At 42.8% G+C, this 26,488-nt stretch overlaps 2 protein-coding genes across 3 annotated transcripts in view; one reads left to right on the forward strand and one right to left on the reverse strand.

Annotated features, from left to right (window-relative positions):
• The window catches only part of LOC139563948 (amyloid beta precursor like protein 1-like), a 55,045-nt gene extending 37,013 nt beyond the window's left edge, over positions 1-18,032 (reverse strand). For both annotated transcript variants that reach the window (XM_071383022.1, XM_071383023.1), the window contains exon 1: positions 17,781-18,032. In XM_071383022.1, the coding sequence (XP_071239123.1) occupies positions 17,781-17,846 (66 nt within the window). In that variant the 5' untranslated portion in view covers positions 17,847-18,032. The remainder of the gene's footprint in view (positions 1-17,780) is intronic.
• Positions 18,033-18,966: 934 nt separating this feature from the next.
• LOC139563945 (suppressor of tumorigenicity 14 protein homolog) overlaps positions 18,967-26,488 on the forward strand; it is a 36,475-nt gene continuing 28,953 nt past the window's right edge. Inside the window, exon 1 of the mRNA XM_071383001.1 lies at positions 18,967-19,311. Within this exon, the coding sequence (XP_071239102.1) occupies positions 19,285-19,311 (27 nt within the window). The 5' untranslated portion in view covers positions 18,967-19,284. The remainder of the gene's footprint in view (positions 19,312-26,488) is intronic.

A 26,488-nucleotide genomic window follows, 5' to 3' on the forward strand; every position in this document is an offset into this window, starting at 1 on the left:
ATTTTTTGAAAGTTGCACCCTTATGTAGACCTGGCCCCACCCACATCCGTTCTACACATCGAAGGGGGTTGGAGGCAAAGGAAAATAAATAAGTGCTACCAAATATAACAATGTGCATTTCATAAATATTACAAAAGTGTATAAATAAGGCGTATTAAACACTTCTGTATAATCTCAATGAGGACATAGCAAGTTCATTAGTCATTGGGTACATCATATGAAAAACGTCAGAATAATCTACAAGAGACACACATTTCATGTTCCAATTCACAGCATAACATACAAAGGCATTTCATCATTAAGTCCTTTTGGAAACAATGTCTGGAGGGTGAAAATCCAAAAACATTCTCTTTTACTCAGAGTATTATTAATATCACCTCCCCTGTCGGATATCTTAACTTTCTCTATGCCACAAAATCTAAAGGTGGAAATGTCATGCTTCATGTCATTGAAATGTACAGCGACTGGATAATCCCTGTCGTTTCTCCTGATTGAACTTTTATGTTCACTAATTCTCTGTTTGAGAGAGCGGGTGGTTTTACCGACATAACAGAGCCCACATGGACATTTAATAATGTAAATAACATGGGTGGTGGAACACGTAATAATGTCATTTATTTGGAACCTTTTTCCTGTGTGTGGGTGACAGAAATATTGACACTTCATCATATTGTTGCACTGTGCGCATCCTCTGCATTTATAGCTACCATTTGGTAGAGGGCGTAAAAGTGCTTGGCTAATTTTCTTAAGTGGCTGGCAGTTGGCATGAACCAATTTATCGCGTAAATTGCGACCTCTCCTATACACAATACGTGGTGGATATTTAAATTCAGCCGGCAAAGCTGGGTCCGATGATAAAATATGCCAGTGTTTCTTGACTACCTCTCCCACTTTTCGCGAATTCAAAGTATATGTAGTTGTGAACATTACGGAGTGTTCTGTAGCTTTAGCGGGTCTTTTTTGTAGCAGTTCATCTCGTGTTTTTTCCAATGCCAAGTTATGAGCTTCATCCACACATTGTGACGAATAGCCTCTTTTTAGAAACCTCATGCGCATCTCCGCTGCTTTTTCTAGATAATCATCTGTGGAGTGGCATATACGGCGCAGTCTAAAAAATTGGCTTCTTGGAAGTCCTCTTTTTAATGGCTCAGGGTGGAAGCTGTCACCCTGTAATAGAGTATTTCTGTCCGTTTCTTTTCTATATAGACTTGTAAACAAGGTTCCATTTGATTTCTCAATCCACATATCGAGATAGTGAACACGTTTAGTGTCACGTTCAATAGTGAATTTGAGATTGGGGTCAATGTCATTGAGTAGTGCCATAAAATCTGACAGTTCTTCTTCAGTTCCTACCCATATACAAAAAATGTCATCAATATATCGATACCACTTAAGGACTTTATTCAAAAATGGATTCTCGTTTTCATTATTAACAAAACGTTCTTCAAAAAGACCCATATAGAGGTTCTGCTCTGTCTCTCTTAAAATGGATATGCGTGTCATTTTCTCCCCTTCACTACCCGCATACTTTCTCTGTAAATGGCTTTCTGAGTAGTTCTCTACATCCTACTCTGTATGCAGGAGGTTTTCCTCAGCAGAGCTACTTGGTGCGGGGGGTCCCGTGGGCCTGTGGTATGTGTGCATATTTAAAAGATAGCGGTGGCTTTGGAATATTCCTCCGCTTGATCTCTCAAACCTGCCACAAACACACAGACTGACTCCTACAGGAAAGGTAGTTAAAATTGGAGGAGTGTCTCAGAGAGGGAGGGTGAGAGAGAGAGAGAGAGAGGGGGAGGAGAAAGCGTGGTAACATGAGCAGTGCATGCACCTAATTTATTTGATCCTATATGAGATTCAGCTGAAGACTACAACTACACATTTTTAACTGTGGGACTCATCCCGCTCTCCTTCACTTCTCCCCTTTTCTCTCTCTCTCCCTCCACCCATCTTTATCTCCCCCCTCTCCCTCACACTAATGCATGCCCCCACAGTTCTCCAGGGTGCCTGTATGGCAGATGCTTGATATTGAAATAAGACTTTGAAATTAGATATTGTGTGAGTGAACTGATGGATGGCGGAGGTGGTTAAAATGAGAGATTATTTTAACCGCCTCCGCTGATATCACTCCACAAAGGCACACACGCACATTCCCACACTCACAGACACACACAAAAGCAATACACACACTGTGAAGCCCACAGCAATTACACGCTGTGAAGCCCACACACCTCACAGATTTGACCTATTGTCCCGGTCCATTCTGACATTTTATTGTATTATTTGAACGCTCACATATTACATTCACACTCCCCAGTGGGGGGGGGGGGGGGGGGGCTCCAAGCCCTGAGGTCTGGCCCCAACACCTAGTGAGTGAGTGCACACAACATCCCCCTCTCCCCATGTCTCTCCTGTCCCCGCCACCCCAGCATGTTTGGCACATTGTTCATGATAATAAAGGAGCTGCTAATGTGCTTTTAATGGACAGGAGGCAGAGCAGCTGGTGCTGCCTGGGAGAGAGCTGTGGAGAGAGCTGTGGGGAGGCTGGGGTCTCTACTGTGCTCCACTGAGGTGACCAGGGGCCTCATTTATAACCGTTACGTAAATTTCAGACATTTCTGGGATTTATAAACTTGGCACACGCCATACATACGCATGTTTCCTGTTATGAATCAGACCGGTCATAAAACTGTGTGCACATGAACGAGCATTAAAACGCCTGGAAAACGCCTCCATTCACCTTTCATGGTGAAAATAACACCCTTTATTTACCGTATAAATTGGAACTATTGGCATTAGGCCACCGCATAGAAAAGACAAATTGTTGTTCAATATTTAGTTCATCAATAGATTATTGGGTTTTTACCCTGCCTTGGTATAGGCTCTGAGATTAAATAGGCAATGATATCGCGCTCCTATCGCACAGCAATACTGTAGCCTACCCTACGGTCATCGATTTTACATAAGCTACTGGTCTATTTATGGTGTTGGCAGAATGTTTTCATCTTTAGCAGTAATTTATGCTGTATCTGGAAAAGGACTGTCAGTTTCTGAATGAGAAAAAAATGGCAAATTGTCATGGACCTGTCCGCAGAAGGTTTATATACAGTACCAGTCAAATGTTTAGACACACCTACTTGTTCCACGGTTATACTTTATTTTTTTACTATTTTCTACATTGTAGAATAACAGTGAAGACGTTAAAACTATAAAATAACACATATGGAATCATGTAGTAACCAAAAAAAGTGTTAAATATAAAAAGTATTTTCATTCTTCAAAGTAGCAACCCTTTGCTTTGATGACAGCTTTGCACACTCTTGGCATTCTGTCAACCAGCTTCATGAGTTAGTCACCTGGAATGCATTTCAATTAACAGCTGTGCCTTATTAAAAGTTAATTTGTGGAATTTCTTTCTTTCTTAATGCGTTTGAGCCAATCAGTTGTGTTGTGACTAAGTAGGGGTGGTACACAGAAGATAGCCCTATTTGGTAAAACACCAAGTCCATATTATGGCAATAACAGCTCAAATAAGCATAGAGAAATGACAGTCCATCATTACTTTAAAACATGAAGGCCAGTCTGGATTGACTGGCCTTCATGTTTTAAAGTAATGATGGACTGTCATTTCTCTATGCTTATTTGAGCTGTTATTGCCATAATATGGACTTGGTGAAAATGTCAAGCACTTTGAAAGTTTCAAGTGCAGTCGCAAAAAGCATCAAGCTCTATGATGAAACTAGCGCAAACGAGGACCGCCACAGGAAAGGAAAACCTAGTGTTACCTCTGCTGCAGAGGATAAGTTCATTAGAGTTGCCAGCCTCAGATATTAAAGCCCAAATAAATGCTTCAGAGTTCAAGTAACAGACACATCTCAACATCAGCTGTTCAAAGGAGACTGCGTGAATCAGGCCTTCGTGGTCGAATTGCTGCAAAGAAACCACTCTAAAGGACACTAATAATAATAAGAGACTTGCTGGGGCCAAGAAATACGAGCAATGGACATTAGACACATGGAAATCTGTCCTTTGGTCTGATGAGTCCAAATGGGAGATTTTTGGTTCCAACCGCCGTGTCTTTGTGAGACGCAGAGTAGGTGAAAGGATGATCTATGCATATGTGGTTCCCACCATGAAGCATGGAGGAGGTGGTGTGATGGTGTGGGGGTGCTTTGCTGGTGACACTGTCTGATTTATTTAGAATTCAAGGCACACTTAACCAGCATGGCTACCACAGATTACTGCAGCGATACGCCATCCCATCTAGTTTGCGCTTAGTGGGACTATCATTTGTTTTTCAACAGGACAATGACCCAAAACACACCTTCAGGCTGTGTAAGGACTATTTTACCAAGAAGGAGAGTGATGGAGTGCTGCATCAGATGACTTGACATCCACAATCCCCCAACCTCAACACAATTGAGATGGTTTGGGATGAGTTGGACCGCAATGAGAAGGAAAAGCAGCCAACAAGTGCTCAGCATATGTGGGAACTCCTTCAAGTCTGTTGGAAAAGCATTCCAGGTGAAGCTGGTTGAGAAAATGCCAAGAGTGTGCAAAGCTGTTATCAAGGCAAAGGGTGGCTACTTTAAAGATTCTTGTCACACCAGCCTTCGCTTTGGCTGCCCCCCCCTGTCCAGCTCAGGCGTTCGGCGTCACCGGCCTTCTAACTGCTGCCGAACCTACTACTGGCAAACGCCCTTCACTCATCAACCCCGGACTTGTCTCGTCATCATTACGCACACCTGGCTCCAATCCCCACTCTATCACTGTATACACTCCCTCTGCTATTTGTCTTTGTCGGTCGTTGCAAATGTTACTTGTTTTCCTGAGAGGAATCTCTCGTGCTATTTCCTGAGTACTTTATATTTTGTACTTTGGGTTCGCCCTGTGCCTTTTGTTTATGAAGATATGTTTTGAGCACAACAGCGTTTGGGTTTCGTCCCGCTTTGATCTATGGTGCTTAAATAAACGCAGTAGTTCTGAACCTGCGACTGCCTCCTGCCTACACCAGTGACAACAATATATGTAGAATGTAAAAAAGTCAAAATAAAGAAAAACCCTTGTGTTCTAAAACTTTAAACCGGTAGAGTCTATATATACACACTTTCCCCCCAACCTAAATACAGTGGGGAGAACAAGTATTTGATAACCTGCAAAATCGGCAGTGTTTCCTACTTACAAAGCATGTAGAGGTCTGTCATTTTTATCATAGGTACACTTCAACTGTGAGAGATGGAATCTAAAACAAACATCCAGAAAATCACATTGTATGATTTTTAAGTAATTCATTTGCATTTTATTGCACTGTACTTGTGCACGTGACAAAAACATGGAATTTGATACGTAGGTCTACTCCAACATAAAAGATCAGCTGTTAAATTCGACTGTATACCGATAATACAAACAGCGCTGCCTACGATATTGCAAAAGTTTAAATACATTTAACCTATCTATTTACTAGGCTACTAGATCCAATTAAATGAGAGATGTACGTGGTCATTTGTTGGCTCCTTCAGCAATATGAACACATCACAGACAGAAAAGGTGAGGATTACATTATACTCTGCAATGGCTATAAAAAAATATAAAAAACATAGGAATCTATTTCCCATGTCTAATTATAAGATTCCTATGTCTATTTCAGATTTAAAAAATAAAAAACAGATTTTAACTTCTCACTAATGGCAAATGGCTGCATTGTTATGTTTTCCTGTATTTCGTTTTTTAATTTATGAATAAGCTTTATCATATCCCCCATTAGCACAAAATACTTATTTGTCAGCGTTCAGTACAACATTTCAACCACTAGCCAATGTGCATACACATGGTCGAAAGCTGGGCCCTCCAACCCTGTTCTTGGAGAGCTACTCTCCTGTAGGTTTTCACTCCAAACCCAGTTATAACTAACCCGATTCAGTTTATAAACCAGCTAATTATTAGAATCAGGTGAGCTAGATTAGGGTTGGACTGAAAACCTACAGGACAGTAGCTCTCCAGGAACAGGGTTGGAGAGCCCTGGTCTAAAGATTGCAGGGAGATGAGCCCATTCTCATGCCAAGTAATTTTTTATAAATACAAACCTTTGCGTGAAAACTGGCACACGCACATTGTGGGGTATATTTTGTACTTACGCCCGGTTTATAAAAGAGGCCCCAGGGTATCCCAGCTCTCACACAGTCCCTCTCACCCCTTCTGTCGGTCTCTATTTTAACCCTCTCTCTCTGTGAAGTGAGGGTAGGAAATTTCCATGAGGAGCGGATGCTCCGCTAAAAGTACTAATTAATGGAACACGCATCACGGCACACCTCGATGACACACTCACACGTTTCCATCAGCTTCCTCTCCTCCTCTCATTTCATTTATCATCCCCTCTCTCTCCCATCACACACTTACGCATACATTTTCCACCCCCCCCTCACCCCGTTCTTCTCTTTCTCCCTCTCAGCAGCATCACTTGGTCACAGACCCGTTGCCGTGGAAACACCTCCCACCGGAGCTGGCTACCTTCCCTGTTACCGTAGCAACTGGCTCCCTGCAGAATTTCAAACACGCCACTTGGTCTCTCTCTTTCGCTCGCTCTCACTGTCTGTCTGATAATTTTGTCTCCATGTTTCCTCAGTGATATGGCTTCAGTAGGTCACTGATGGCTGGAGGAATGGTTGGTTCGGCATGTTTAGCATTGCCAGCTGGTTGTTGTTTAGTTTACACATCCATTCAATTGCCCGTCAACGTGGGATTATGCATAATTTCTTTATTTTATTATTTTTTTGTATTTTCACCCCTTTTTTCTCCCCAATTTCGTGGTATCCAATTGGTAGTTAGTCTTGTCTCATCGCTGCAACTCCCGTACAGACTTGGGAGAGGCGAAGGTTGAGAGCCATGCGTCCTCCGAAACACAACCCAACCAAGCTGCACTGCTTCTTGACACAATGCCCATTTAACCCGGAAGCCAGCCGCACCAATGTGTCAGAGGAAACACTGTACACCTGGCGACCGTGTCAGCGTGCACTGCGCCCGGCCCGCCACAGGAGTCGCTAGTGCGCGATGGGACAAGGTGGGATATCGCGATGGGATATCCCTGCCGGCCAAACCCTCCCCTAACCCGGACGACGCTGGGCCAATTGTGCACCGCCTCATGGGTCTCCCGGTCGCGGCCGGCTGCGACAGAGCCTGGACTCGAACCCAGAATCTCTAGTGGCACAGCTAGCACTGAGATGCAGTGCCTCAGACCACTGCGCCACTCGGGAGGCCCGAGTATGCATTTGTTGGGAAAGACGACGTCGGACAAAATGTTTTCAAGAATTCTGTCACGGAGCTGGTGTCAGTTCGTGCATGATATTATGACTGCTTACCCCGGGCGATGGTATGCTTTATGTTTCTTGCTAACCTGTTATTGGAGAGTGTGCATTTATAAAATGTCCATGTAAATGCCTACACATGCTTATTGGTAATTCTGTGTCTTTATTTCATGCCAGTGATATTTGATTGGTCAATATTGGTATGTTCCCGGTGGGAGGATATCCCAGGTACTATTTAAGCCATGTCATTTCTGTCTCTTGCAGACAGGGGTAAGGCTGACATACTGCTGGTTCAGGCATGATTGAGGCCTTGCGTTATTTGAGTTTAATGTATTATTTGATTTACTTTGTTTTCCCCAGTTTATGGTAGCAGTCTTAGTCATCGTCCTTTTTGTTGTATACATATATACAGTGTAGAGTTTGCCACCCACTCTCCTGCACATTAAACAAAAGTCGTCCCCCTGGACATTGCACTGCTACAACTTATCTGCCTCCTCTCTGAAATCTCCATCTTAAGAGCACCTCCTTTACAAATTACTAGAAACAATTGACACATCAAAATAATTTAAATAATTAAATGTAATTGACTAACTAAAATGTATCACCAAACAGAAACATCACATCCAAACAGCCTATCAGAGTTCTGCATGGCTAGAGAGTCATGTTAATAGGATTCACATCAATGATTCAGGCCTCAGGTCCAGACTAATGAGTAGTAGAGGACACTAACAGAGTGGAAGATAGATCTGTTTAGAGCTCCTGTTTTACCAACACTACTGATAAACAAACAAACTCATAACAGTCTGATTTGCTGAGCCTCAAATCAAATCAGATATATTTCTTCTTCCCCGGGCTAATCACCCTGCTCTTCCCAAACGTGAGCCACTGGTCAGAGCCACTCCTGATGAACCATTAGATTACCCAATCCCTTATCTTGTGTCAACATCCCTTCTGTTCCCACTGCCTCGGGGCACTGTGGAATGACGACGCATCTTGCTTCAGAACAGACTGTGCCTCTCTTTCCTTATTTTTGTATCATCCTCGCCTTCGATCTTCAAGTCTGAATCTGTTCTACTGACAGCTGCTGTGATATGACACACACAGTCTTGTATGACTCAACACCAGAGCCTTGACATGTACAATTCTTTGACACAGTCATTATCATGGAATACACACTGCCACCCCTATCACCATGTATGAACTGACTGCAGGTGACTCACCCTGTTGTGGACCTAACACTTCACCACATGATAATAGCACAATAATAATATCATAAAGGTCAACCATACAAAATCTAGTACACTACACAATTCAGATAAGGCTCCACACAACCCTACATGCACTAGTCCTTAACCAGTAGGCTATGCAATTTAGACAAGGCTACATATCACCATGTTACATGCTGTAGGGCTTCAACGATCACTGTGAGAGGCTTGACACCATCTCTCCACTCAATCTGTCATCTGTCTGGAGCCTGTCACTCCCAGACACAGCTCGGGGCCTCTTTATATGAACACTGCATTGTGTTATTGCTTTCCTGCTATTCCCCCCTCTTTAAATCACAGTTAAAGAAATGGTTTGAGGGCTGGCATCTTGTCGTGACGCAAGATCGAAAAATAGGCACTGCGGATAACAGGCCGGGAATAATGTTATGAAACAATGCCTGGATAACATGTCATGTCTTGTACTGCCCCGGTCTGTGTGTGTTTATTTCACCTTTATTTAACTAGTTAGGCCAGTTGAGAACAGGTTCTCATTTACAACTGCGACCTGGCCAAGATAAAGCAAAGCAGTGCGACACAAACAAAACAGAGTTACACATGGGATAAACAAACGTACAGTCAATAACACAATAGAAAAATCTATGTACAGTGTGTGCAAATGTAGAAGAGTAGGGAGGTAAGGCAATAAATAGGCCATAGAGGTGAAATAATTACAATTTAGCATTAACACTGGAGAGATAGATGATGTGCAAGTAGAGATACTGGGGTGCAAAAGAGCAAGAGGATAAATAACAATATGGGGATGAGATAGTTGGGTGTGCTATTTACAGATTGGCTGTGGACAGGTACAGTGATCGGTAAGCTGCTCTGACAGCTGATGCTTAAAGTTAGAGAGGGAGATACAAGACTCCAGCTTCAGTTATTTTTGCAATTCGTTCTAGTCATTGGCAGCAGAGAACTGGAAGGAAAGGCGGCCAAAGTAAGCGCTGGCTTTGGGGATGACCAGTGAAATATACCTGCTGGAGTGTAACTGCATGTCCTGTCTCTATGTGTTATTTCAGCCTGTGCCACTCTGGTGAGATAATGTGCTGCAGGGTACAGTCTGCTGGTCTGTCTGCGCTCCAGTCCCTCAGTAGATTAAACATTAGTATTATCTCATTTCCTCAGGCCATCATGTAGACTGTCAGATGGGGGTGAAGAACGGTTGAATCATTCAGACGAACTGTAAAATGAACCCTCTATGTCCAGGCCTGGAAACCTCCACCTCCATTTCAGCCTCTTGTCCTTTATGAATGTATTTTTTTGCAGACAGAAGTGGACTCATGCAAAATATCCAATTTGTTTGTGGAACTAGCGTGAATATTGGCTGATGTGTGCAGCAGAGAGAGCGTGGCCTTGACCATGGTGAGCTGGGGGATGGATGAAATATTGACCCGTCTCTGTCGGAGTCCTATTGTCACAGATAAAATACCTAAGACTTTTCATTAGCTGATATCGAACACAGGTCCCTACGTCTGTCAATTTAGCCATTACCTGAGGAGGTCTGAACCTCTTGACAAGGTTGCTAGGTGTTGTACTAAGGTCACTACAAAATGTTTACAACCATGGTATCCTTGGTACATACATTACTTCATGGCAAATCAGTAAGATGATATCTGTTAACTCACTCCTTTGTCGGTGTAAAAATATGTGCTATGGCAATTGAGTGCAGTTAGCGATATCTGCTGTGAGAACATACTGTATGTGGAGGATATTGTCTCGGAGGTATGAAAAATATACACTCAGGCGAGCAGCAGTTCTGATGAGGTTGGGTGATGATGGACGACAAGGGAGATGGAGACAGAGTGTCTGTGTGTTGAGAGAGAGAACAGAGATAAAGATAGAGGAGAGAGGTAGAGGAGAGAGAAAAAGAGAAAGAGGACAGGAGGAGAGAGAGAGAGAGAGCACAGAGAGTGGAGGATGAATATCTCAAGAGCAAACAGTGTACGTGTAGAAAGAGAAGAGCTGGTGTACAGTCAGGATCCACTCTGAGGCTGGAAGGGGAGGATGGAGGGAGGGAGGGATGGGGTTGGGGTGGGTTCTGGGGAGGAGTGAGTGCGTGACAAGAGTGCCAGTCCCCAATCCAACAAGCAAGAGCCCAGACCTTTCCAAGGCCGTCAATAATTGATGCAGCTGCCGCAGCGTGCCATCTTTTTAAAGCAGTGAGTGTGTGTGTGTGTTGGTGTACCCTGCGTGTGTCTGGGCTGTTTGTCCGTCAATGCGTGTGGAGGTGTGTGTGTCATTGAGGTGCATTGTGTACCCACTGCACCTTTTGTATTCATGTGAGCATAGAGAGGAAATGAGCCACTAGCTAGCCCACTGCACACCACCTCACTTCAGTCCCTGCCACCAGCTGCTGGGTTTGCCCTCGCTACCGCTGTGCCAAGCTGCATCCCTCTGCTGCTAGAGATGGCAGAGAGCAGGGCACTGACAATGATCGAGACATCTCCCTCTATGCGAATCCACTCCATCCATCCAACGGTGTGTGGAATGTTAGTGCACTGCTGATCAGCCTCATCAGACCCTCTGAAATCCTCCCCACCACTACATGTCAGCCAGGACAGCCTCTTCCCCACCACTCCCTGTCAGCCAGGCCAGCCTCCTCCCCACCACTCCCTGTCAGCCACGCCAGCCTCCTCCCCACCACTCCCTGTCAGCCAGGCCAGCCTCCACAAAGCTATCCATGCGTCCCAGTGCCATTATGGAGACGTCCTGTTGCAGTCCAGCCCCGCCACGCCCTCCTCTTCACTGGCTCTCTGCATGTGTGTGCATGTGTGTGCATGTGTGTGCATGTGTGTGCATGTGTGTGCATGTGTGTGCATGTGTGTGCATGTGTGTGCATGGGTAATGACTAGGCTCAGTGCTATGGCCTGCAGGCAGTGTACTTCCTCCACTTTCCCTGGGTCACCTGTGAATACATATACAGTACATGACAGAGATGAATCTCTGCTTTTCCAGACACAAGAGAGCCTGTGGGTTTAGAGTTTCTCTTAGCACCAACAACGTGCCCTCTACTGCCCTCCTACCCACCAAGCCTATATCGCCGCTCTCTCTCAGTAAACTGTCTCCTCTATCTAGCCTCCCCCACTCTCTCTGACTAATGGAGGACACGCTCTCTCTCTCCTCCCAAACACGGAGGACAAATGTTATCACTACACTGCAGATGTCTCGCGGGCGGCTCTTCTGAAACCTCCTGCTGGCTTCGGCAGGGACAAGCCAGACCCACAGCACCCTTTCACTTCAACTTTTTACAGCAGAAATTTAGCCAATTAGGCTTACCAGGCCTAGCCTTTGGGATGGGGGACCTTGGATTGGAGTGATATCTCCAGCCTGCCAGAAGTTCTGACATGCACGCAGGCACTGGAGCCAGACGTGATCAGAGTGGCTATGGATGTACTGTATATGCCTCACACTCCCTCTCTCCCCTAACTCCTAAACATGCACAACACAGTTTTAGGGAATCTTAGTTCCCCTTTGTGATGCACTCTCTCAACTCTCCCTAGCTGTTGAATTTGCATGAGACTCCCGATGGCCTTTCGTACTTCGTGATACCATGCACTTCCTTGAATGTCTGTCATGGCACGAATAACCCAGACCGCTCATTAAATGGCCCACGTAACATCTTTTCATTTAGCTGTCACCTCCGGTAATGGCTTAATTGCTGAGGCACATTTACAGCAATTCTTTTATCTTATGCCTTTCCTTTCATTGTGCCCGGGTTTAATTTCACACTGACTGTGCAAGATTTTGGATCAGGTCCTTGTTATGTGCTTATCACTTCAAACGCTTGGAAAGAGCACAATAAAGAGAGGAGAGGAAAGATGGGATCCAATAAAATGGGTACATTTCATGTCCTAAAGCACAGGCACACGACAGAGCAAAGCACAAGGGAAACCATTAATGAAACCATTATCTCCTTCCTCGAAAATTAATTAAACGAGAAAGAAATACAGACAGACACAGAGAGAGAAAGAGAAAGAGAGAGATGCTAGTATCCTGTAACTGTTTCTACATATCCATAGCACTGCAGTCACAGGCAGGGGGAGTGGAGGGGTGAGCTTCTGTGTTTCCAACACAAGGCCTGAAAATGCTGAAGGGGGAACATGCGCAGCAATTTAGCAACTCCCTGTATCCGTTTAATCTTCTTCCTCCTCCTCTTCTAAACATACCCCACTATCTTTCTCCGCCTTCCTCTCTCCTGCCCTCATAAATTGGAGGGCATATGTGACCTGGAGAGCTGTGTTTCATGGATCTACCAATGGCCATTAGCTTCTCTGGTCTCCCTGGGTTCCAGCGGCCTTCTCTGCAGTAATTTATCTTGATAAACACAGAGCTGTGCATTTCCCCCAAAGCTTGCGGTTTACTGTACTCTTTTTTTTTGTTATTATTTTTTTTACTTTTACCCCTTTTTCGTGGTATCCAATTGGTAGTTAGTCTTGTCTCATCGCTGCAACTCCCGTACAGACTCGGGAGAGGCGAAGGTCGAGAGCCATGCGTCCTCCGAAACACGACCCAACCAAGCAGCACTGCTTCTTGACACAATGCCCGCTTAATCAGGAACCCAGGCGCACCAATGTGTCAGAGGAAACACCGTACACCTGGCGACTGCGTCAGTGTGCATGCGCCCGGCCCGCCACAGGAGCCGCTAGTTTGTGATGGGACAAGGACATCCCTGCCGGCCAAACTCTCCCCTAACCCGGACGACGCTGGGCCAAATTGTGCGCCGCCCCATGGGTCTCCCGGCCGCGACAGAGCCTGGACTCGATCCAGGATCTCTAGTGGCACAGCTAGCAACTGCGATGCAGTGACTTAGACCACTGCACCATTCGGGAGGCCTGTACTGTACTCAAATATATGCATTGGCAGATAACAAAACCTGCTCATTCCTCATCATTAATACATCACTTGACTCTGACACTTCAGCTTGATAAAAAACATGTCTTTGAGGAAACGTTCATCTTCATCATTGCCATCTTTCCATTTTCAGGCAGGTGGAAGTAGCATGAGGCTGAAGTGCTGTTATAAACAGAATGTTTAAGATCATCAATGTCATCTTTTTATAGCAGTTATTTTCTGTCGGAGTCATGACACACGCTGTGTTATTGTAGGGAAGGTGACCTCTGCTTCCCTGGCTACCAAAACTCTGCTCCGGCTAAACGCTATGCCACGCCCACAGACATTAGTTTCTTCTCTGCAATGAGTCTGGATCGGAGTACCTCCCCTACAATTTCTAGAATGCAAACACTAGAATGTTCTAGATCGTCTGATTGGTCATTCTAGACAGTCTGATTGGTCCCAGAAACCAATGGGTTGGGCCCAAGGATTTATATATACACACACACTATATGACTGATAGGGGGCCGCCCAGCTGCGCGCCTCCGGCGCCTTGGGCCCACCGGCCCCCGGGGGACCCCACCCGGCGGCGCGCCTGCCTCCACTGGCCCCGTTGCCCACCGTGCCCCCGGCACTCCCCAACCATTATAAAGAAATATTTTGGAAGCAATATAAATGCATTTATTAATGTCTACAGACACCTTGATGCAGACACCCTAATGTATACTTTTAAATTAGATTATGTGAGCTAAACATAAAACATTTCAAATGAAAATGTATAAAAATTCCTTAAATTCCATTTTTTTTCAAATGATGTTACTGTCCACACTACATCAACAAAAAATAATGAAATACATGTAATTTTGTCCTTGAAAAATTGTATTGAAATTCTGTAGAATTCCATTAATTCCTATGGAGGACTGCTCCTACTGGGAAGTGCCAATATGGCTGACCGGTGGCTTCAAAGCCTTTCAATGGCCAATCCATCAGCAATCCAGGGTTGGGCCAGAGCCAAAACACACGTGGGTAAAGCGACGTTTTGAAAATTCATCATTGCCTTTGGTACTCTGATTGGTTAGAGATGATCCAATCGCTGATTGCTTTGTACAACACCCCTCATTTTGATGTCACCACAAATTACTTCAATGATTGCAGTCTCAAACTGAAGTATGTAGCAAATGAAGAATTCAGTTTGAGTCGTCAGGCAAGATCTATGCTAGGTTGTCAATCAACTAAATACTCTCAGCACTGCAAGTGGCACATGTCATTGCATCCAAGGTGGCTGAGGTTAAGACACATAGGACAGTATAGATAAACTGTAAAAGTATCATGCTAGGAGTGTCATGCTACTGTGTCAGCTTCATGGACACTGATGTGAAGTAAACAGTAATTAAAAATTAAAAAAATTCTACAATGCACTGGTCCCTGCTTTTAACACAATACACAGTAAGAACACACAGTATGTGAACAGCAACAAAATGGAGAACAAGGACAGAGAGCAGAAGAACACATTGCATTATGGTTGTGTTTCAGATAGGTAAATGTTGACTTTGCCCTTGTGCTTTGAAACTCTCTAATGCCTTCGTTCTCTTACATTTCGTTCTGTGTAAACAAACACCATTTGTACTGCACCCTAAAGCCATTACATTATACAGACAACAGTTCGCAACGCAAAATTGCCCAATTTCAACCTTTACCACGGAAAAGGCGAACAAAAATTCAAGAACCATCTTTAACACAGCTAATACCAGGGTGTTAAACCAGCAAGCCAGCCTCTTCAAAGTGTAATCTGGACTGTAAACCTTCACATATCTGCAGGTCTCCTTGTGTAAACCTAAGCATGGTTCCTCAGCATACAGCAGTAATCCCAGTAATGCTCTTACATGGCTGGAATAATTCCACAATGAAAGGTACAGGTTTATGGCTAATAAAACGCACTGTGAGCAACCAGCGCCGATGGTTAATAAATACACATGCTAATCCTCTTAACATCTTCAGAATGAATCCTTACACACCACACTATGATGATTACATGCTTTCTACTGACTGGAGATTGGGATTTATAATACTTTCCAAGGGCATAATGTACCGTTGGTAGACAGTATATGGATAGATAGAGTGAGATGATGTATGTGAGCTAGTTCTTACAGAGGAACATAGAGCATAGAGAACATCCTCTAGTCTACCTACACCCTTACAATGCAACAGTAACAAAGAGAGGGAACAACTCAGATTTATATTCCCAGGTGGAAAGTGAGCTTGACCTGCACTGTAACTCCAGCTGAGGCTCCATGAGTCACTGCTCACGCCCCACTCTCCCCTGCTTTCCACCCAGCACCACCTCTCTGCCCTTTTATACCTCCCCTCCACTCCAGAGCCCCCACAGGGAGCCTGGCCTCCCTCATTAGTTGTGGGGCTGAAGGCCTCCGGGGGGGAGGCGTCTGGGTCTAGTGGTCCCTGGAAGTCACCTCTGACACATTGGCACAGCTCGGTGGTGGGTGGCCCATGATGTCATATATCAGTCTGGAGTCTAGACCTTCACAGGTGTTCTACATAGAACGGCCAGATGAGAGAAAATTCTGCACATGTGCTATGGTTTCTCAATTAGCCAAGAGAGTGATTTGATCCTCTGTGGACAAGGTTAAATGATATGTCTAAGTGTTAGCACTTTGAGATACACGAGCTGTTATTATAAAAAGGTAAAACAGTAGAAGAAAAAAAGCAATTACTCCATTCAAGTAACACAGCAAGGTACTAACAATTCAAACGTCATGATTTCGAGTTGAGAAACTAAAATAATTGGTCTATTCTAGTGATCCATGGGGGAAATGGAAGAGTCATAGTCTGGAGAGTGCAGTGCTATGCTGTGGTAGAGCTCATTAAAGTCTGCTGTCAGTGATAGCGGTATGGTGGGAGGGCTGAGTGACTGATGGCTGCCTGGTCATTACATTGATCTGGCCCCAGAACAGTCTGTCTGTCAGAGACTCTTATCTACAACATATGAAGCATGAGATGGAGATAGGTCAGCTCAGCAGGCTCTGAGAACAGCCATTTGCATTTTTAAATTTCATTCAGTGCAGTGACAAGATGGAGCTTAGTAGTGGCTCAGGCCTCAGGCTTAGTTCATTCTACATCCTGCTATACAACATGTAGTCGGATCAAATAAGATCAAGATCAAATATGACCCCATATTAAAGCAGGAGGCTAAGGTGTAGGCTTACAGAAAGATAATTTGCTCTCATTAAAAAAAGAAACAAGGATGTAAGATGAAAAGCACCACATTTCACAATCAATAGAGAATTTCTTCCTCGCTTTCCCCTGGATTCACAGTGGTGCAAATAAAAGGTTTAAGCACAGGCCTCCATTGCAGATAAATCTTATGCAAGTCCCAGATTCAAGACATAGCCTGGAGAAGACTGTACATTTTCATTAAAATAGCAGGTGTGATGCTCCTCTCTCCCTGTATGGGGCGGCAGGTAGCCTAGTGGTTAGAGCGTTGAGCCAGTAACCAAAAGGTTGCTAGATCGAATCCCTGGGCTGTCGTTCTGCCCCTGAACAAGGCAGTTAACCCACTGTTCCAAGGCCGTCATTGTAAATAAGAATGTGTTCTTAACTGACTTGTGTAGTTAAATAAAAAATATGCAGCCGGAAGACCTACTGTGTTCTCTCATTCAGCATTCCTAGCACCAGTGTCATGACAAAGCAGTCAGTCAGTGGGGCTCCTCTACATCCCCCCTACCTGGGATACTGATGGTATAAGGCCACCATTACATTCATGGCTCTATGATGTTCAAACAGCACTTGATTGTACATTCTTTAATAAAGGCTTGCAGGCCTATAATAGCATATACCAGTCTATGGCCTACTGATATGATAAAAACAAATATGAGATGTTGCATTCTTAATTTTTTTCCAATTAGACCAAAAGAAAAACTGAGTTTCCGACAAAAAATAATGACCCCACCCCAGGCTATGAAGACGTTCAGTACATTTATCTCTTTGTTTATCAAGGGTAGGTCCCAGATGGTCTCTCTCTCTCAAACCAGGGGGGGGGAGAGGCTGACGTACAAAATATCCTAATACAAAATGCATGTATTGGCTTGAATACTTGGTTGGCATGACCATAATGTCTCCAGATATTTTCTGCATTTCAATAAAACAAATTAGCTAATTAGACAGTAGCATTTAGTCTGCGTAGGTAGGTTACTGAGCGTTCCTTCTTGTTGATGTGTAATCTATCATCTGACAGTCTGTGTGCGCATTCACTTGCTAATTAAATCTGTCCAAGATAACGGTGCGCGTCAGCAAAAAGGATACGAATTGTTATTCATGACATGAGTGATATCGATAAGCATTTACAATGAAAGATAATACTCTTGGTGCTTACCTCGACATTTCCCCACACGCAATGGGACAATACGACCATCAATATGGGTAACACTGAATGTCCCATTTTCACTCCTTCTTCCGTTTCTCAATTGGAATGTTTTCTCTTTATATTCTGAATTGATTCCCAAATACAGTTACATCAGTTACTATGAAGAGCTCTATTCTGTTCGGTGACTGCCTCCGATATCTCCTGCGTCTGCGTCCGTGCGCACTTGCTCTCTCCAATCGCAGCCCGTGCTAATATGTGGAGAAAAAAAGAAGCTTTTTTGTCTCAACGCCCATCTGCGAGCTTGTATTGTACAATAGACTTTCCTCAAAGCGCCAACATTTTCAGATTAACTGCGGTTTGATTTGGTGGAGGGAGACACCCAATGGATATGAATGGGAAGTGCAGGCAATGGATGGAAACTGGTCTATCTATGGAACTGCCTGAACGGTTTCATAATATGCGTCACGGATTCAGTGACAGCAGTGCCGAAACAGGCTGCGTTCACGTGCTAGTCGGAACTAGGAAACTGAAAGTTCGATTAGGGTGTGCGAGATTTGACGTCAGAAGAGTTACAGGGTATTACGTGGTGGTGTCCCATCCTTTCAGGCTGTTGGCCTGAAGTAGGACAATAGATTTAAATAGTGGAGTATGGTATTTATTTATTTTTAGTGAGTGTAGTGTTATGATAGGGTATTATTTTTATTTGTATTATTATAATTTTTTTGCAACGTATAAGGGAGTTATACTCCAGTCTAGTAGGTGTCGGAAATCCAATATTCATTGGATGGCAACCGCTGTTAAAGCATATAGCAATGGACCTGTCATTCATTATACGAACGATAAAAAAATTCTATGCCAATCCAAATTCTGTATTTGGTCACTAGGGGGCACGCAAGGTAAGATAATTGTCTCGTTCTCTACGTGTGGGGTATCAGTGTATTCAATCATTTCAATACTCAATTAGCGAATTTTCAATTTGACACAATATTCTTCTCAGAGTTATGAAAATGTGATGTAGACCTATTTGTTATGAAACGTTGATATCGAGAAGATATATATGTATGTAGCCTACCTACATGTAGAGCTGATATAACAGAACCGCATCTGTTTACACAAACTACTTCTAATTTAAATGTTCTGTAAAATCGCAACTTCCTGAACATCAGGCCCAAATCTCACCTGGCGTTCTGGACCTTTACAAAGGTGTGGGCGTGGCTAAATGTCGTGGGTGTGGATGGAAAGGGTCAGTTTCAAGAAACAATTGTTGACTGAAACAAACACCTCAGCCACGACAACCACAAAGGTTTCACAACTTTTAACCAGAGGAGTCATTGAAGGAATTTTACCAATGGGACAGTTGCTACTTTTGATCATCATTTCATTAATCTCCCTCCCGCGTTGACTTGAAACGTCTTGGACCTCGGGAGGGAGGAATACAGTCCCGTGTTTCTAAATCGTTTTGTTTGATTGAACTGTCTACCAACTGGATTTAACTCTTAAGTAATTGAAGAAAATGAATTCCGCACGATTTGAATACGAGGTAAGTTTTGTTATACAAATTATACATTTAGGAACAACGGTGTAACCAAGTCCGCCATGCACCACTGTTGTCACTTTTGCATTGTTAGCCACTTAATTTGAAAATCTATTTTACAGACATACATAACGTTTCATTCCAGTCACCAAGGTTTCTATAAGGGCCACCTGTCAAACTCAGTCCATATAGGCAAACCAATTGACTTTCAGTGACAACATACCACAAGTGAACACTTCCAGGAAGTACGTTGATTTATCACTGGCCTTCAGGTTATCCCAGCTAATTTTAAACTTGTATAGTTAACTTTTTATGGTGGGTAATTATTCATTATCATAAAATTTGAGGATGGATGGGCATAATTAATTTTAAATAAATAATTCAAGTTAGATAATTAGTTTTGAATGCGATGTCTTTTTGATGACTTAAGGAAAAATTGTGTTGGAGGAAGGAACACACGATAGGATTTGTTATTTTAAGATATCCTTTATTTAACCAGGGAAGTCACATTGAGAATTACATCTGTTTTCCAGATGAGCCCTGGATAACATGAATGAAACGCCTGTAGCCAAGTTAGCAGGGACCCTCCCCATCTTGACTGTCTGGATATTTCTCCATCGTATGTTAATTTAAAGACAGTGTAAACTTTGATAAGAGACACACATGACAAGTGTAAATGTATCAACCAATCATTCATGGTTTAAGTCACATCACTCTAATTAATGTCAGCTCTGTGTACCCTATCTCCCTCACTGGTCAGGGCGGCCATATTGATTTCATATACCTCCAGTGTTCAGTGGTCACAAACTAATTACATGTCCTTGCTGTACTAAGGGCAGGCCCCGGCCCCCTGGTAACAGTACCTAGTATTGAGTCCCCACTCCCAGCCCAGACAATGCTGGCCTGCCCCAACTTCCAGGTATTCTGATATCCTGTGGATCCCAGACTTGTCCTGACTCAATCCCCCTCCAGCCTCACTGCTGCTCACCCACAGAGGAAGACTACTGAGAAGAAAGTTAGTCGCTGCACAGAGGAGTTTAGAGAGGGGGGGAAGGTAGGTTCCTCTATGGAAAACCTCTTCCTCACACTGCATTTTGATATTATTCTAAATGTTGGTTTTGATGTTTATACACATGCATAGTCATGTTGATTAAAAAGTGAGGGTTGTGAAATGCTACATAGTTTTGAGCTCAGTCAAAAAATAAAAGCAAACAGGAGGTTGAAGTCCTGAAAGAACATGCACTTTTTAGGGACAAGATGAGGGATATCATATTTGTAAGGGAAAGGAACAATAATTCTGAATACTTGCTGGTATACTGAATAATATAGTCTCTTTTCCCTGAGTGTCCTGTTGAGATAGGCGCCCTGCCTCTGTGATCCTAGTCATAGCATTGTGTCACTGTCTCAGTCGTTGTCATAGCAGCTGTTCTGGACTGCTTGCCTGCAAGTTGGCATTTCTCTGTCCTGCTGTGTACAGTATGCATTGTCATAGTTCTTGGACTGTCTCTAGGTTTCCTGTAACAAATACTGAAGTGATAGTTAAACATTAGCTACACATAGAAGAGCTGGTATAGTCTGTAGAATTGGGTCATGGAGATGTCCACACAGATATCCTGGTTGTCATTGATATATTTCCAGGTTACACAGTAAGTTAGTACATGCAGAAGCTTTTCATGAGTTGTGTCTAAGAGAAAATGCTCCTTTGCTTACACAAGTGTCGTTAAGAGCAGTTCTCTGATGAACACGTTCACTACATAACCAAAAGTATGTGGACACCTGCTTGTCGAACATCTCATTCCACAATCATGGGCATTAATATGGATGCTGCTATAACAGCCTCCACTCCTCTGGGAAGACTTTCCACTAGATGTCGGAACATGCTGCGGGGACTGACTTCCATTCAGCCACAAGAGCATTAGTGAGGTTGGGAACTGATGTTGGGCGATTAGGCCTGGCTCGCAGCCAATTCATCCCAAAAGTGTTCGATGAGGTTGAGACCAGGACTCTGTGCAGGCCAGTCAAGTTCTTCCACACCGATCTCGTCAAACCATTTCTCTATGGACCTTGCTTTGTGCAAGGTGGCATTGTCATGCTGAAACAGGAAAGAGCCTTCTCCAAACTGTTGCCACAAAGTTGGAAGCATAGAATCGTCTAGAATGTCATTGTGTGCTGTAGCGTTGATTTCCCTTCACTGGAACCAAGAAGCCTAGCACGAAACATGAAAAAGAGCACCAGACCATTGTTCCTCCTCCACCAAACTTTACAGTTGGCACTATAAATTTGGCCAGGTAGCGTTCTCCTGGCATCCACCAAACCCAGATTTGTCCATCGGACTGCCAGATGGCGAAGCGTGATTCATCATTCCAGAAAACTCGTTTCCACTGCTCCAAAGTCCAATGGAGGTGAGCTTTACACCACTCCAGCCGACGCTTGGCATTGCGCATGGTGACCTTAGGCATATGTGCAGCTGCTCGGCCATGGAAACCCATTTCATGATGCTCCCGACGAACAGTTCTTGTGCTGACATTGCTTCCAGATGCAGTTTGGAACTCGGTAGTGAGTGCAACCGAGGACAGATGATTTTTTACGCGCTACTCGCTTCACCACTCAGCGGTCCCATTCTGTGAGCTTGTGTGGCCTACCACTTCGGTGACTGAGCCGTTGCTGCTCCTAGATGTTTCCACTTCACAATAACAGGACTTACAGTTGACCGGGGCAGCTCTAGCAGGGCAGAAATTTGACCAACTGACTTGTTGGAAAGGTGGCATCCTATGACGGTGCCACGTTGAAAGTCATTGAGCTCTTCAGTAAGGCCATTCTACTGCCAATGTTTGTCTATGGAGATTGCATGACCGTGTGCTCATTTTAATACACCTGTCAGCAGTGTGTGGATATGGATATTTCATCCAAATGTTTAAAGCGGTGTCCACATACTTTTTTTTTTATATATAGGTCATATATTTTTAAGTGTGGTATTAGTTGTTTCTCACAGCCCTGAACCCAAGACGAGCAGCACTACAGTCATTACAATGGTCATTACTGGTTAGAGATGGTGTATCTTATGTAGGTATATTGTGGTGATTTAAATTTCTAGCTCTTCAAAAACTATTTCACTCACTGCTAATGTTTTGAAATATATACATTTTTTTGCAAGTAAAGTGTCACTAGTGGAAAGATGTAGAAGAAATAGATGCTTGTGCAAACAAATTCATTTGTATAGGTAATTTGTATGGGTCAGGATTGCTGGAAAGCAGATCCCCTTTTCTGTAGTGATGGGGGGAAAAATCCATACAGTTACATATTTGGATTTTGTTTTTGATGATATTGCAATATTATTTTTGCGCTTGTTGGCTTTACCTGCACCAAAACTCCAGTATTTTTCCTTCATAGCTTGTTCCCCATCTTTTCAAAAAGGGAGCCAATTCAGAACTTATTTCCACTACTGATCAAGACTCGTTCTCATGGCTCTGTATTTTCCTTCTGCAGCAGACACATGTTGAGCAATATGTTTGGAACATCGAATCGCAATAAAATCACAGTATCAAATTGTAATAAAATCACAGTATCAAATTGCAATACATATAGATTCGCAATAAATATAGTATTGGCACCTTTGTATCGTGATATCGTATTGTGAGGCCCCGGGAAATTCCTAGCCCTACTTTTCTGTACTTCTCCTTAGCTCCCTGCCCTGGCCACATACTGTATTTTTATTTATTTGTGTGTGTATACATACATACATACATACATACATACATACATACATACATACATACATACATACATACATACATACATACATACATACATACATACATACATACATACATACATACATACATACATACATACATACATACATACATACATACATACATACATACATGCATGCATGCATGCATGCATGCATGCATGCATGCATACATAGAGTACCAGTCAAAAGTTTTTGGACACACCTACTCATTCCAGGGTTTTTCTTTATTTTTACTGTTTTCTACATTGTAGAATAATAGTGAAGACATTAGAACTATGAAATAACAACTATAGAGTCGTGTAGTAACCAAAAAAAGTGTTCAATATAATGTATTTTATATTTGAGATTCTTCTCAGTAGCCACCCGTTGCCTTGATGACAGCTTTGCTCATGCTTGGCATTCTCTCAACCAGCTTAACCTGGAATGCTTTTCCAAAAGTCTTGGAGTTCCCACATATGCTGAGCTCTTGTTGGCTGCTTTTCCTTCACTCTGCGGTCCAACTAATCCCAAACCTTCTCAATTGGGTTGAGGTCGGCTGATTGTGGAGGCCAGTTCACCTGATGCAGCACTCCATCACTCTCCTTATTGGTCAAATAGCCCATACACAGCTTGGAGGTGTGTTGGGTTGTTGTCCTGTTGAAAACAAATGATAGTTCCACTAAGCTCAAACCAGATGGCATGGTGTATGAATGCGGAATACTCTGTGGTAGACATGCTGGTTAAGTGTGCCTTGAATTCTAAATAAATCACTGGCAGTGTCACCAGCAAAGCACTCCCACACCACCTCCTCCATGTGTTACAGTGGGAACTACACATGCAGAGATCATCCGTTCACCTACTCTGCGTCTCACAAAGAGACAGTGGTTGGAACCAAAAATCTCCAATTTGTACTCCAGACCAAAGGACAGATTTCCACCGCTCTAATGTCCATTGCTCGTGTTTCTTGGCCCAAGCAAGTCTCTTCTTCTTATTGGTGTTCTTTAGTAGTGGTTTATTTGCAGCAATTTGACCATGAATGCCTGATTTCACACAGACTCCTCTGAACTGTTGATGTCTGTTACATGAACTCTGTGAAGCATTTATTTGGGCTTTCATTTCTGAGGCTGTCAACTCTAATGAACTAACCCTCTGCAGCAGAGGTAACTCTGGGTCTTCCTTTCCTGTGGTGGTCCTCATGAGAGCCAGTTTCATCATAGCGCCTGATGGTTTTTGCGACTGCACTTGAATAAACGTTCAAAGTTCTTGAAATTCTCCGCATTGACTGACCTTCATGTCTTAAAGTAATGAAGGACTGTTGTTTCTCTTTGCTTTTTTGATCTATTCTTGCCATGATATGGACTTGGTCTTTTACCAAATAGGGCTGTCTTCTGTATACCACCCTACCTTATCACTTCCCTAACTGGCTCAAATGCGTTAAGAAGGAAAGAAATTCCACAAATTAACTTTTAACAATACACACCCATTAATGGAAATGCTTTCCAGGTGACTACCTCATGAAGCTTGTTGAGAGAATGCCAAGAGTGTGCAAAGCTGTCATCAAGGCAAAGGGTGGCTACTTTGAAGAATCTCAAATATAAAATAGATTTAGATTTAACACTTTTGGTTAGTACGTGATTCCATATGTGTTATTTCATAGTTTTTCACTAGTATTCTAAAATGTAGAAAATGTTAACAAATAAAGTTAAACCCTGGAATGAGTAGGTGTCAACTTTTGACTGGTACTGTATATGTATATTTTTATTACTTTGTTGCTCGTCATGTGAAAGCTGAGACATGTGGGGTTGTCACTTGTTAGGTGTATAAAGTTTCCTCACTATCATATTCTATTTTCTCAGCCTCAAAGTTTTCTTTGTGGAATGGTTCTTTATGGCAACCATAGATGACCCATGGATCGGACATACAGTGCCTTCAGAAAGTATTCACACCCCTTGACTTTTCCAAATTTTGTGTTACAGCCTGAATTTAAAATGGATTAAATTGAGATTTTCTGTCACTGGCCTACGCACAATACCCCATAATGCCAAAGTTTAATTATGTTTTTAGACATTTTTACAAATGAATTAAAGATGAATATCTTGAGTCAACTATTCAAACCCTTAGTTATGACAAGCCTAAATAAGTCCAGGAGTAAAAATTTGCTTAACAATTAAGTTGCATGGACTCACACTTTATGCCATAATAGTGTTTATCATGAATTTTGAATGACTACCTCATCTCTGTACCCCACACATACAATAATTTGTAAGGTCCCTCAGTCAAGCAGTGAATTTCAAACACAAAAACCAGGGAGGTTTTCCAATGCCTCGCAAAGAAGCAAAGAAGGGCAGCTATCGGTAGATGGGTAAATCAACATCCGGTAGAAAACGAAGCTACAGCAAAGTTGAAATATTTGAACTCTGGCGGCAAGTTCCATCTACTGTGGCAGCTGACATTAGATATTTATATATTTCATTTTACATATATTTGCAAAAATTTCCAAAAACATGTTTTCACCTTGTCATTATGGGGTATTTAATCAATTTTGAATAAATGTAATCCATTTTGAATTCAGGCTGTAACACAACACAATTTGGAATAAGTCAAGGAGTAGGAATACTTTCTGAAGGCACTATATGTTATCCACCTTAGTATCGGGGAATGGTGTCATAGTCATGATGTGTGCTTTGTAATTTCCTCAGTTACGATTTTAGGATTTCCTGTGTGAATCCTCTTGAGTATTTGTATTTATTATGGCAGCAGCTTCTCTTCCTGGGGTCCAGCCAAATTAAGGCAGTTTTATGCAATAAAAATAAACATGACATAAAATTTCACAACAGATACACATTAAGTGTGTGCCCTCAGGCCGCTACTCTACTACCACATATCTACAACATAGCATAGTGCGTATGCTATTGTGTGTATTTATGGCTGTGTGTGTGTGTCTCTTCACAGCCCCCATTGTTCCATAAGGTGCATTTTGAGCCGTTTAAAAAAAAAAATCTGATTTTACAGCTTGCATAAGTTACTTGATTTTGAATAGAGTTCCAAGCAGTCATGGTTCTATGTAGTACTATGTGCTTCCATATTCTGTTCTGGACTTGGGGACTGTGAAGAGACCTCTGCTGGCATGTCTTGTGGTGTATGCATGGGTGACTTATAACAGTGAGTGAGTTTTATAATTATAAATTATTTCACTCAGAATTTGTGTAAAGATGTCATTTATTTCGGCTAGCTAAATTGCAGGGGGGGGGGGGGTGTACTCAGTGTGTACCCATTGATTCTGGAAAAATATAACTTATAAATGCCTCATGAGCTTAGTTCAACTGTCGTACCCCATCAGAACCCCAAATATATAAGCTTGTTTTAGTTCTGTTTGTAAACATTGTGAATATAAACAAACACTTTATAGTCTCAACATGGTTACATCTATAATTTTGATATTTAATGGAT

This window comes from Salvelinus alpinus, chromosome 35 (genome assembly GCF_045679555.1).
Source record: "Salvelinus alpinus chromosome 35, SLU_Salpinus.1, whole genome shotgun sequence".
Lineage (NCBI taxonomy): Eukaryota > Metazoa > Chordata > Actinopteri > Salmoniformes > Salmonidae > Salvelinus > Salvelinus alpinus.